General features: G+C 31.7%; 1 protein-coding gene across 7 annotated transcripts in view; it reads right to left on the reverse strand.

Moving 5' to 3' along the window:
* CASD1 (CAS1 domain containing 1) overlaps positions 1–13,418 on the reverse strand; it is a 68,025-nt gene that overhangs the window by 24,706 nt on the left and 29,901 nt on the right. For all 7 annotated transcript variants that reach the window (XM_068550636.1, XM_068550640.1, XM_068550637.1 and 4 more), the window contains 7 exons: positions 13,283–13,406; positions 11,847–12,061; positions 9,806–10,228; positions 8,684–8,773; positions 2,901–3,020; positions 1,733–1,889; positions 276–355 (listed from right to left, as the gene is read on the reverse strand). In XM_068550636.1, coding sequence (XP_068406737.1) covers positions 276–355; positions 1,733–1,889; positions 2,901–3,020; positions 8,684–8,773; positions 9,806–10,228; positions 11,847–12,061; positions 13,283–13,406 — 1,209 coding nt within the window. The remainder of the gene's footprint in view (positions 1–275; positions 356–1,732; positions 1,890–2,900; positions 3,021–8,683; positions 8,774–9,805; positions 10,229–11,846; positions 12,062–13,282; positions 13,407–13,418) is intronic.

The raw sequence follows: 13,418 nt of genomic DNA on the forward strand, positions 1-13,418 counted from the left end.
TTCAATAAAAGTTTGATTGATCAAAGTCAACTAAAATGGATTTTGAACAATTGCCAGAGGAAGAGCTTTAAATTGCTCTTACAACAAAAACAGTGGTAACAAAAGTAGATAGGTCTCAAAAGAACCACACTGAGTAGTCAGCTACAGAGTGACACTTTTATTACAGTCATTAAAAAATGAGGCTTAAAATGAGGCTGACTCTTCTCTCATACTTTAATAGATTTGAACTTTACAATAAAATAGAACAAAATATAAACCAAAAAGACTATACAAACCTGAGAATATGCCAAAAAACATATACATAACAGCAAGAAGGCTAGTTTCAACAGTAAGCCAAAATGCCAGAAACAATTTCCTAAGAGAGAAAATGTTTAATTTACTAAGAAATGTAAACTTACATTAGAAAACACATTAAATACTCTCTATTTAACATATTAATACCCTGCATAGCTCTTAAAAATAATTTAAGGCTGCCTACAGGATACAAAAAATATATCTAAGTAGTATAAATCACAAGTAGGACACAAAGGAAGAAAAGGTGGAGGGTCCTTACTAGGAATGAGGCTACAACATTAATCTGATACCCCATGTACCTGCTATTTATCCACTATAAATATATTTGAAAATACCTCCCAGATTCAATTATACTATTCATTATTGAAAGTTACAACAAAATTTGGAACAATAGGTTCAATGTAACTCTAACAAACACTCACGTTTAATATAACTTAGGTAATACTGCTCAAACATTACAGTTCTAAGGAGAGAGCTTAAGAACTCCCTAGTGGACTACTTTAACCATAAGATGTATTTTAACATATGCATATTTTAAATTATGTGTTCACAGTTTATACATACTGATTATCATTTTATTAATATGCTGGGTTTGTGTTGAGGAATGAAACTACAGAGCCTGTCCAAAGACACAAATGGACATTATTGAACCCTTTCCTGAAGAATTATTTGATATTATAATAGAAGTCAACAGAAAATATTTTTTGATATACAATATTTGGTTGAAAGAGTTAAGTTAAATACATTATTAAAGATAAAAAATTTTCTTTTTCCAAAAGAGGGAGGCTTTTATTTTAATGACATGATCTTGAGGGGAAAAAGCATTAAGATAAACGACTGTGACCTCACTTCGAACATTATCAGACCTGGCTATGTGAAATTTGAAGATGACACCTTCTTAGGGCACTTAGGTTTCCTTAAACGAAAAACAGGTTTATAATAACTGCTTAAAGGGTTGTCCAGAATATAAACTATATTAGTGATTTTTAAGCTTGTTTGACATAATGTTTACTCAAAATCTCAATATATATAAGAAATCAAATAAAGCAGAACTGCCAAGATTGAAGCAGGATGTATGGCCCTGGAGCCCTGTTTGGCTTTCCTCTCTTCTGGCTCTCTCCATTCTGACTCCATACAAGATAGTTTGAAAACGGTTGCACTAGTAGATATGTAAAATGGCTTTGAAAATTTAACTTTAAAAAAAGAGAAAACACATACAATATAAATGCAAACTGTTGTTCTGCACTGTTATACTACTTGAACTACTTAACTGTAAAATTTTAAAAACATAATTTAAGAACGAAATTTCAAAATGTCAATGCTACACATAAATTTAAACTGTCAACATGTCTCAATAAAAATAATAGCCTTTAGCAACTGAAAAGGAACTTACATTGAAAGAATATATTCATTAACATTAGTAAGAGAGTATATTTACCGTTTGCTTTTTTTTGGATTATCTGTGGCCACAGTGCTAAAGTAACATATATGACCATGAACCATACAGTGACCAAGGGGACAAAGTAATAGAATTGATAAGGCCGATCCATTACTATACATAACACCACCACCAGGAAATTGAGACGAAATAAGACCTATTAAAAAGGAGGAGAAAATGGTTTTCATTCCAGGTATGCAAGAAAAGCAGGCAGATTCTGACAGAGTATAAATGTTTATTTAAGACTAAAATAATAACTGTACAAGTATGTTTTACTAATCCCTAAAATCACATTTATTTTAAAATCATTGTAAAGAGTTGAATATAAAATATTTACGCATCATTATATTAACTGAATCCCAGCAAAGCACCAACCTGAGCTGTCCTCTGGCTACAACTGCCATCTTGTCAAATGCAGCAAAAGAATTATAAACCTCCTTCCTAGAGCTACAGGTCATAAACAGAGATTAGATTACCTCAACAAAAGGGTGTCCATTTCATCTCTGTTTGATGCTGATTTACCTCATTTGGTATTAAATTGAACATTTTAATAGATACAAAATAATATTACTCAAATTAAAAACTGTCTTTGAAAATCAAAAGTATCTTTGGGACTTTTGTAACAGTCATTTCAGACAGTGTGATGTCAAAGAACACAGAATTTGAGCAGATTAATATTAGAGCTTTATCACTTACAGTGTGACCTTAGGCAAATTATTTAACCTTTCTGAGCCTCAGTGTCCTTGTCTGTAAACATAAAGATCACAACTCAGGGTTGTAATGAAGGGTAAATAAAATAATGTTTACAAACTTCCTAGCACAAGGTAGAAACAAAAAATATTAATCCTCTTCTTAGAGAGAGAAAACATAGCATGTTATAACAATCCCATGTAACTGTACATTTCTACAAAACTAAAGTGAATCAGCAATGTTCTCCCTTTTGCTTTTATTATACATTCATCTAAATTCTATTTTTTCATCCATCCCTCAGTAATAAATTATTTATCTTGATTATTAACCATAGAACATGGAAATAACAAAACTTTAAAGTGCTATTTCATAAATTCAAATTATCCATGGCCTTAAAATAGACATATTTATAGTTTCTCAACAGTTAGGCACAAAAGCATGTTGAAATGAAAGAAAACAAATAACAGTGCATTCCTACCTGACATACTCTATGGATTCCAAAGTCTCCTTTGATCCAAAAGTATGAGAAATGCCCATACCCTGTCTGAAATAGATACGCAGCAACCAGAACCCGAATGTGCATGTACACAGGCAAAAACTGTTGACAAAAATAAACAGGTGAAATACATGCTGACACTAACTATACCTAAATTATCATAACCAGTAAATTTAACCAAGATAGTGGAGCATCATTATCATTCAGCATTAGCTCAATGAAAAGATTTATTCTCAAAAATTAAGGCTTGTACCAGGGGTTAAAAAAAGTAGACTTTGGAATCAGAGACCTAGATTCAAATTCTGGTTCTGCCACTTATTAGCTATGTGACTTTAAACTTAAATTTGAGTTTCTAAACTGCAAAATGAGACTATCTTCTCCTTCCTCAAAGGGTCTTGTGAGGAATGAATGAGTTAATAAATGCGAGGCACTTTGTACATTTCATCCAATTTGAATTAAATATATGATATCCATAATTATTAATCACCATATATATGCTGAATACAAGGTCACTCTGGAGTTCACATTTTCTCAATAAGATAAAAAACAAAACAAAGGGCTTCCCTGGTGGCACAGTTGTTAAGAATCTGCCTGCCAATGCAGGGGACGTGGGTTCAAGCCCTGGTCGGGGAAGATCCCACATGCCCCGGAGCAACTAAACCTGTGCGCCACAACTACTGAGCCTGCGCTCTAGAGCCTGCAAGCCACAACTACTGGGCCCACGAGCCACAGCTACTGAAGTCCGCATGCCTAGAGCCCGTGCTCCGCAACAAGAGAAGCCACCGCAATGAAAAGCCCGCACACCACAACGAAGAGTAGCCCCCGCTCGCCACAACTAGAGAAAGCCCACGCGCAGCAACAAAGACCCAATGCAGCCAAAAAAAAAACCCCAAAAAACCCCCCAAAATCCTACATTTTTGGCCCCCCTAAATATACACAATTTAGACTTGTAAATAAAATTGTCACATCACTACTTAAAATATTTGATTATTTAGCAAAAATTACATTTAAAAAACATATGCAAACATAATTCAGAAATATTATTTCCCTTCTAATCTTATTTTATAAAACAATTTTATTTTACACTCCTGTATCAATGTTTCATCTTTACCATGAGTTTTCAGAGCATCACATCTTCACTTCTGTCTAAGCTGAAAGAAATATAACATATTTCTAATCTCTATTTTATGGGAGTCACTGGAAATATTATTTCATTTACAAGTCCTTACTCTCTTAACCTTAGAACACTGTCAGGTGTTCTCCCCACCACCTATTAGTCCTTTAGGTGTATAGTCACGATCTCTAAAACACAGGTAGTGTACTGTTTTTTAAAATGATCTTTAAAAGGCTTGTTTAGTGACATCTAACCTTTGTAATTATAAGGCCATTCTTTTAGGAATAATTACTAAATCTGTGTAAACATTTTTTTGGCTTCTATTTTATAGACTCATCTGATCACCTCTGTAATTATCCAGCATTAACACTGGTTAGGGCCATTTTAGTTTAACATGTCTTCCCCAAGTGATACTTTGTAGGATAAAATAAGATAATTGAGCAGACGCCTTAAACAGATTTTATAAGGCCTCGAACATATGCATCTTTTGTATATATCCTTGAATGCATCCTTGAACACATCTTTTTCTTTTCTGAGGGATAACATTTTTTTCTGGAAGGAAAACCCCCCTGAATTATAATGTCATAAATTCTTCAACATAGTCTCCACTCTAGCCAAACTGTTAGATTCTCTGTCTCCTAAACTGGTCTTTCTTGTACTTTCCTGTCACCTCTCCTTTGTTTACCTGTTCTTTCTACCCTGGAATGTTCTCCTAACCACATTTTGTTTATACAAATCCTATTTTTCTTTAGAGCCCTGGTCAAATTTTCCAATCTTTTACTCTCAAATGAAAGTCATTTCTCCTTCTTTTGAGTTCCTTTAGCACCAACAATCTATATATTAGAGTTTATATTTATTGCTTTTCATCATTAGTTCTTTTTAAATGTCGTATCATTAGATCAGGAATTTTCAATGAAGGTGTAACATATTAGAATCACTGGGATGAAGGTGGGAATACAGTATTGAAATAGCCTCAAAACTTATCTAACCTAAACCTGTATCTTTACCTCATTCTTGAATGCACTCTAAAATATTCCCTTCAAGTATTTGAGCACTTTTTAATAGCAGAAAACACACAAATTCCCAAGGCAATCCATTCCATTTTCAGATGGTCATTAATTGCTATAAAGTTCCTTTCCATGAAAAGTTGAAATCAAACTCTATGTAAAAGCTACCAAATTAAGCTCTCTAGGGCAGTGCTGTGCGATGAAAATAAAATGTGAGCCACATGGTAAATTTTTAATGTGGCTGCCAGACACTTAAACAGTTAAAAGAAATAAGTGAAATTAATTTTAATAAACATTTTATTTAATTCAATATATCCAAAATATTATCATTCCAACATATACCGTGATATTTCATATTTTTTCATACTAAGCTTTTGAACTTTGTATGCATTTATCATAATTAATCATACTTAATCTGATATATATTTCACATTTACAGCACATCTCAATTCCGACTAGCTACATTTCAAGTGCTCAATGGCCACGTGTGGCTAGTGGCCACCAAAATGGACAGTCTAACTCTAGAGCCATATGCACGCACTTAATCACTTTTACATCTGATAGTTCTATGAGTATTTGAAAACAGACGTCAAACCGAGGCTAACCATTCCCAATTACTTCAACCATTCTCCATAACACATGCTTTCGAATCCCCTCAAGACTGGGTCTGGGCCTACAATGTTTAGACTTGGTTATATTTAAACAGTAAATACAACCATTTAAATTGAATTAAACACTATCACAACAATTTGCCAAGTTTCTACCAATGTTGGATTATTACAAATTTCATGTAATACTTCTCCCAACTTTTTAAGATATTTTAAACCAACAGAAAAGTTGCAAGAATAGTACAATGAACAACTATTTACCATGCTGAACTATTCAAAAGTATTTGCAGACCATGTGACATCATCCCTAAATATTTTAGCAAGTATCGCCTAAGAATACTAAGAATAGTTTCTTGTAAGAAAAGTTTCTTACATAGTTTCTTATATTATCATTATAATACCCATGAAATTTAATATAAATATAATAGTATCTACCGTACAATCCATATATGAGTTTCCTTGATTGTCCCAGTGATATCCATTATGATTAAAAAAAATTTTTTTTGATTTAGGAACCTTGAACCAAGAATCACACATTGCATTTAGTTTTCATTCCTCTTTAGTCCCCTTTAATTCGAACTGTTTTCCTTTTTGTCTTTCAGGAGTCAAGTATTACTTACAACAAAATTTTAGTATTAAAAGTGTATTGAGAATCCTATTTCATTAGAATTAATAGGCTGACTGCTGGTTCTCTTCTTTTTCTAGCCCCACAAATTTTCCCTTAAGACCTTTTATTCAGGTCCCTGAGTTTGGAAGTTATTTACAAACTCTCAAAGGAGAAAAAGCCACAATGGAACACAAAATCATCTACTGTATATACCTAACTTGCTGCACTCTCTGTATTTCATTCACAATATTTTATCCATATCAGATATAAGTTATGTTTAAAAGAATGTTTACACCAACAGTTGCAATCTGCCAGACCATCTGGATTATTTTAATAATTCTCTGTAAATTTTGACATAGTTTCTATTTTACCATAAAAACATGGCACAACTAAAGTCTGACACATTTTACTCAAAATAAAAAGCATTAAGGTTAGGCAATTAAAATAATCATGACCATTAAAAAGTTTTTAATGAGGGTAATCCCACAAATATCCAAGAATCAAGTCCCCAGATACATTATAACCCATGCTAATAATGCTTTGCCAGTGTAGACACAAGTAATTTTTAACCACAAAATTCTATATAAATGAACAGGGATATGTTAATTAATCATAACAACTGATCTGTTAATGAAAAGTATGTCCTTCCAGAATATAGATGTTTTTAAATTGTAACTTAGAATGTATTGGGATATAGTCTAAGATGTATTAGAATGCTAGCTTGGCAAATAATTATAATAGAATGCCAAATTGCTTTCATCCTTTGCTGATCCAAATCCTTTCTGGAATCAATGAATTGAAGAACTGAATCTGCCATTAATTCTTTCTATCTGATATATATATATATTTTTACACAGTACTATTACCCTTTATATGTCAGCAATTAATTATGTCTTAAGTGGCATTTTCTTAAAACAAAACCCTCTCCCCACCCCACTCAAATTAAACTAATCTTTCTTCATATGTCAGAGATATTTCTATGATTCAATATTCATCGTTACTTTTTAGAAAATTTGCTAAATTTATCCTACAAATTCTGAACTGGGCTTATGAACTAATTCTTACTATCTTCATCTCTCCTTGCTTTGGATCTCTTTTATTGTCTTGGTTCTTCCACAGTTACTTGAATTCACTAGGTCCCCTTCAGCTGCAGTGTCACAGGAGTTTTACTGCTGTCACAAATATACATATCATAGCCATACAATTTCAGTAAAAATGATACTTCTTCCTCTGCCTTTTGCCCTTCAAACAAGCCATCCATAAAATCACCAGTAATTTTTGAAAATAATAAAGAGACTTAATGAAGAATAACATTAGTATTTCTAATTGTTAGAGATATCTGAAAAACCCTAGTATTATTTATCTTCTTAAATGCTGCAATGGAAATTTCAAAATACTCCTTTCTGGGCAACACTCCCCTATTATCTCAACTTAACATTGACTCAGTGTTAAATGGAATCACTGATTCTATGTTAAGTTACTGTTTACAGACGTGTGCTTTATATAAGCAAATAAAGCAATAAAAACCAGTTCAGTAGTTCCCAAATTATGAAAGAATTTGTTAAATTTTTAAAACATATTTTATAGAAATCAGTTTGTACCTTCCTTATAAAAACTTGTGTGAAAGTGGTTATTAGATACCTAGGTTTACTCTTAAAAGCTTGTTTTAAATGTATGTAACTGTAATGTTACAATTCTGAACACATTTTTTCTACCCCTACCAAATCCAAGATGTCCCCATATCATGAGAATCCTAAGTCTAAAAGATATAAAAAGACACCTACGAATAAGGGAAAAATGATTTTGTCCAGGTACAGAGGGCACTAGGTGAGCAAAGGAAGGGTCTTCCATCTCATGGAAGTGGTAACACTTATGAAGTATGGCACATAATACATGGTCAACAACAGCAGACCATCGGTATCTGAGTACTCTGAATACTGGGGCAAGAGAGTTCTAAGTTTTTAAACTTTAAAAATATAAAAATGATTGGTCAAACTTCCTAACATACAGTGAAGGATAGAATATAAAATATAATCATCTAATTTGATTTCTTTTAATAGTAACTTGCCTATTCTAAATCCTTTGCAATTAAGTATCATCTAGAAAGTTTCTTGATAACTTTAGCTGTTCAGCAGGACATGAAACAATACCCTTAGATTATTAGCTGTTCCTACTACATTAAAATTAAGGCAAAGTAAATACAAATTATTGCTTTATCTTTTAAAAAATAATTATTTTGCTTTTAAGACTATACATTCTCAAAGAGTCAGATGGTAGGAGAAAAATGGGAAGACAGAAAAATTGGGTGGGAAATAAGAAGGGTCTCCAAATGGTAGAGAATATAAAACACAAAAGAATTGGTGCCCTTAAGGAAACATTAAAGTGACATTATTTCCTATATTTTCAGAACTTAAATTCAAAATACTTACTGTACTTGCTCCAGAGATATGATAAATCAAAATCACAAGTTGCATCCAGCCTTTCCATTCATCTGTTTGTTCTCTATTTAACACTTTAGTCTGTGTAAAAGAATCAAAATCTGTTTTAAAATTCATCATGAAGCTATTATTTGGACAGTATACATTAAATATGTTAACATTTTTCTCATAGGATATAAAGCTAATGCTTCTTTCAAAAGAACCTTGGGGGAAAAACAGTTAAAGATTGTCATTTTATTTCTTGATAAAAGAGATAATAAAACTATTTAAAGTATAATATGAATTTGAAAATGAATATAAAAGAGACTTTAAATATTTAAGTTGATACTTATGGTTTTATATTAAGATTACTTTTAAACTATGACAGATGTGTTTGTAAATCTAAAAAAATGTCATTTTATAATTTTCTTTAAGAAAATCTTAGAATTTCAGTTAGAAAAGATCTTACAGTTCTTTTATACTTTATTGTGAAAAAAAAAAGCTCCTTTATTATACTTTATTTTCTCTAGAATATTCCCACTGGAAATGAAGAACTGATTAATCATCCTCATATGAAAGTTATGTCTTACAATAGAATTTATTAATTCAAATAAATCATGACTTATAAAGGAGTTACATTAATATTCTGAGCAATTACAGCAATACTAAAATAGGAATTCAGAAGACTGTGAACAGTGCCCACATTATTATGTAAGTTCTAATTTGTGTGTACATGTCTGACTATATACACATATAAATATAACAAGTGTTTATTAGTATAATTATATGTTTTTAACTTATAAAAGATAATAGTATCTCATGTTTGAAGACCATTACAAAATTGGGAGCACCTCAAGCAGGCAAAATGACACCAAATCATGATATCTTTTTCACAGGTCATTATTTTCCAACTTTTCAACAATCTTTATGAAACTCTGAACTTTCTCTAAACTGTTTCAAAAAAGCAACAGTTAAGAGTCCACTAAGTGAAGTACAGCTGCAATATTCCTTCATCCTCTTCTATATATGTAAATGTTTGTATATTATGGCATGATAAATGATATTATTTCTTTAATCTACACTTTGTAATGAGATGAAAAGGATAACATGAACTAAAAAGAAAATGACTCTTACCTCCTTAGTATTTTCATTGTAAAATACTCCCAAAACCAAGATGTAGATAATTGGAATAAAGAAAGTTGAATGTGTATAAAATTTGTTTTCCTTCATAAATAGATTTGCACGGTCACATATATAGAAATAAGCCATGATCAGGCCAAGTTTGCAGAAAGACTGTAAAAGTATTCCTAATGGAGACACTGGGGGATTGATAATATTTTTCTTTTCTTCTCCACTTTCCAAATCAGTACAAGGCTTATTCTTCCGATGAGCATTACGATGAATTATATAAAAAATTAAATATCCAATAATAGATAAAGTGAAAAAACAAGCAGCTAGCTTCTGTAGGAGAGTAAGAGGAGGCCGGGGTTGACAACAGGAACCATCTACAGGCTTCAAAATCTTATTGCAATACACGTTCATAAGAATCATTGCACTCTGTGAACAAATCAAGTTATTTCATTATTATCTTGTCAGTAATGTATTTCCCATTAGATTTTCTCCTGTGAATACTACCGTTTCAGCACTGAAACCAAAATGCTTTTGTACTTTTTGCTACGATTTCCCAAACATTCATGTAAATAATGGTATTCCTTCAATCTGTAAATAACTAGTTCAGGGTTTTTCCAACTTCTTGGGTTATTAACCATAATGAAAAATTCATTTTAGAATGTGACTCAGAACACGTATATGGGAAACAATACCTATCCTTACTACTTGGAATGCATCTGACTTTTTTCCATTCCATTCTTTAAAAAAAGAAAAAAATGCTGATTTCATGGCTGTTAATGGGCTGTGACCTTTGGTTACAAAAATACTGACAGATGTCAAGGACCAAAGAAATTTAATTAGCAGATTTTCAATACAAAAGATACCAAGATACTTAAGATAGAGTCCCAGTCTTTAGATGTGAAAAAAGAATATAAAATAACTGCCACCAAAAATAATTAATTCTTAGCTAACAATATTTATAATATGCCCTTCATTTGGTTTACAGTTTATGGATCACTTAGGATTCAACAGTTTTAAGATTTCTAATTTTAAATAAAGTGTAGAATCTTCAACATGGTTTCATTATAATAAAAATATTCTAGGCAAGCTGTTAAGTATTTCTAGTTGAAGGTTCAGTCAAATCTAGTTTATGAAAACTTTAGAGTTTAGGTACCCCTAGAACTCTTAAGATGATTATATTATTTAAGCCTAAAACATTCAAAGTACTCAGTTATTTAGAAAATCTCATTCTCTTAGCTCTGAGACTTCAGGAGACTCTGAGCCTGGAACTCTTGCAGATACTAGCCTACAAACTCCATCCCAAGGTTCTTAACCAGTTCCAGGGAGTCCACAAAGCCCCTGAAAAAATATGGAGAACCGTGTGTGTGTGTATGCAGACATGTATTTTTCTTCAGGAGAGGAATAGAACCATTACTTTTTATCAGATACAGGGTTATGTGATCCTCAAAAAGTTTAAGAACCACTGCTTTATAAGAAAACAATAACTCTAAATAATATCTATTGTACTATGTGTGAAAATTTATAATTATGCAATTCTCTTTTGTACTTAACCTAAAATCCTTTTCCACCCATCAATCTGGATTTGTTCAGTATCTACTTTGTACATTGAATCATGCTTAGGGTATCAGAACTAGAAGGAAATAATAAAAATCATTCTATATATTAAAAAAATGTGCTCTTCACAGAAGTTTAATCTTGTAAATTTAAGGTTCAAGGCAAAGAGAATATAAAGCAGTAGTTTTCAAACATGAGTGTGCTGAGAACTTATAAGCTTTATAGGAAACAAGGGATATTAAGAGTAACTAGCACTCCTAAATGAAGTCGCATTTCCTCCCTTCCATAACTTTCTCCCTTAGAGTATACTAAAACTCTCACTTATATATTCAGCTAGGTGATGGAAAGCACAATTATTTCTAGATCTATGTTTAGATAGAATAACTGCAAGTAATTAAGACTGCAATTAAATTATTACCACGTTATAGTGACATATAGCCATAACCCATTAGATATTACGGTCTGTACTGAGAGATACAAGAATTCTTACAGTTTCTCTGCTTGATTCAGGAAGATGTAAGCCATCCAAAGATTCCATGATGGTTTCTTGAGCAATTAATTTGGAAACACTGAACATCTTAACATTCGATTTAGAATTTCTGGTGCTGCTATTCAAAATACTGATTGCAGCTTCATTGTAGGCATCTATCTTCTCATTAGTGATCATTTTCCTATTTTCACTTAATAGATCTTCATAAACAGGATCTGCACATGAAACATATTTTAAAAAATACACTTAAAAATCCCTACTGGTAGAAATTATAATCATGCAAGTTAGTTAACTGCATTTCATATTTTGTTGTTAAAGTTCAGAGAATTCCAAGCACTTAATAATTCTTTTTAAAATAAAGTTGGCCAAGGTTTACAATAGATTTCCTATCCTGTATTCAATTTTTGAATCAATCCATAACCCTCTTAAAGTTAAAGAACTTTTATACCTCTTCTCTCTTAGGTACACAGCTTTCAGGAAACACTTTTATGTTCTAGCATGTCTTAAGAGTTTAAAAATTTTGGATGCTGGGTTATAGCAGGTAACCGGAGTTTAAAACTGGATTATGGAAGATGGCCTAATTAAGAATAGCAGCCAATCTTTTTTTCCTCCTGTTGCTGATTCATTTTGCAAACTTTGTTCACACAATTAGGAGGTAATATTATTAAGGATCGAGGTCTTTTATCACTTACCATAAATCATTTAAATTTAACTTTTTCCTCACTTTAGTAATAGAAAGGTTAACAATGAGTCTGTAAATGAAATAGGGATTTTGGAAGAGATTATCACCACCGTGTTGTTTCTCTCAGCTTGACATTAAACTTGGAAACAATCATAAGAGTTTCTGACAAACAACTTGAATTGCTAAAATACCCAAGGCATTTCATATTGTGCTAGGCATTAAATAATGGACATTCAATAAACTCCTGAAATGAGTTGATCTAATGTCAACTTTCTCTTAAAGAATTTCATTACCAAGTATAAACTAGCTGGTTTGAATTTAAATATATTGTCGATTCCAAAGAATATTTACTTCCAATGAACATAATATTATGAACCAGACAATTTTTTCTCTATTTCCCAATCACAATAAAAATACTTGGTAAGAAATTAAAAAATCAGAGGCAAACATCTTATTTGCCTTTAGGACTTATTCTCTTTGTTATATTCTGCAGCTGTTCTACCTGCTAAGGTTCCTTGGAGAACCTCTTTATTTAATATTAATTTTTTTTTTTACTTATTATATTTATTAGTCTGTCTATTCCTTAAGTTCAAAACAGGAAAGCAAATAGCTCAAATTTATTCTAATTTTTCAAACCTTATTTCAAAATTTATTCTCATAAGGTAGTAATTCTGCTTCTTGAAATAGAAGATAATGGAAACCTATGTCTCAAAATATATACAAAATGACATTTTTTTCATTACTTATCCCTTACCTTGTAAGACCCAATAAACATCACTAGTCTTTGCCAATTTTTCTAAAAGTGGTGCTATGGAGGTAATGTTCATTTTATATTGGGAAAGTGCTTCGTTGCTGCCATTGTGAATTTTAATAGACCACTAAGAGGAAGT

This window comes from Eschrichtius robustus, chromosome 8, assembly GCF_028021215.1.
Source record: "Eschrichtius robustus isolate mEscRob2 chromosome 8, mEscRob2.pri, whole genome shotgun sequence".
Taxonomy (NCBI): Eukaryota; Metazoa; Chordata; class Mammalia; order Artiodactyla; family Eschrichtiidae; genus Eschrichtius; species Eschrichtius robustus.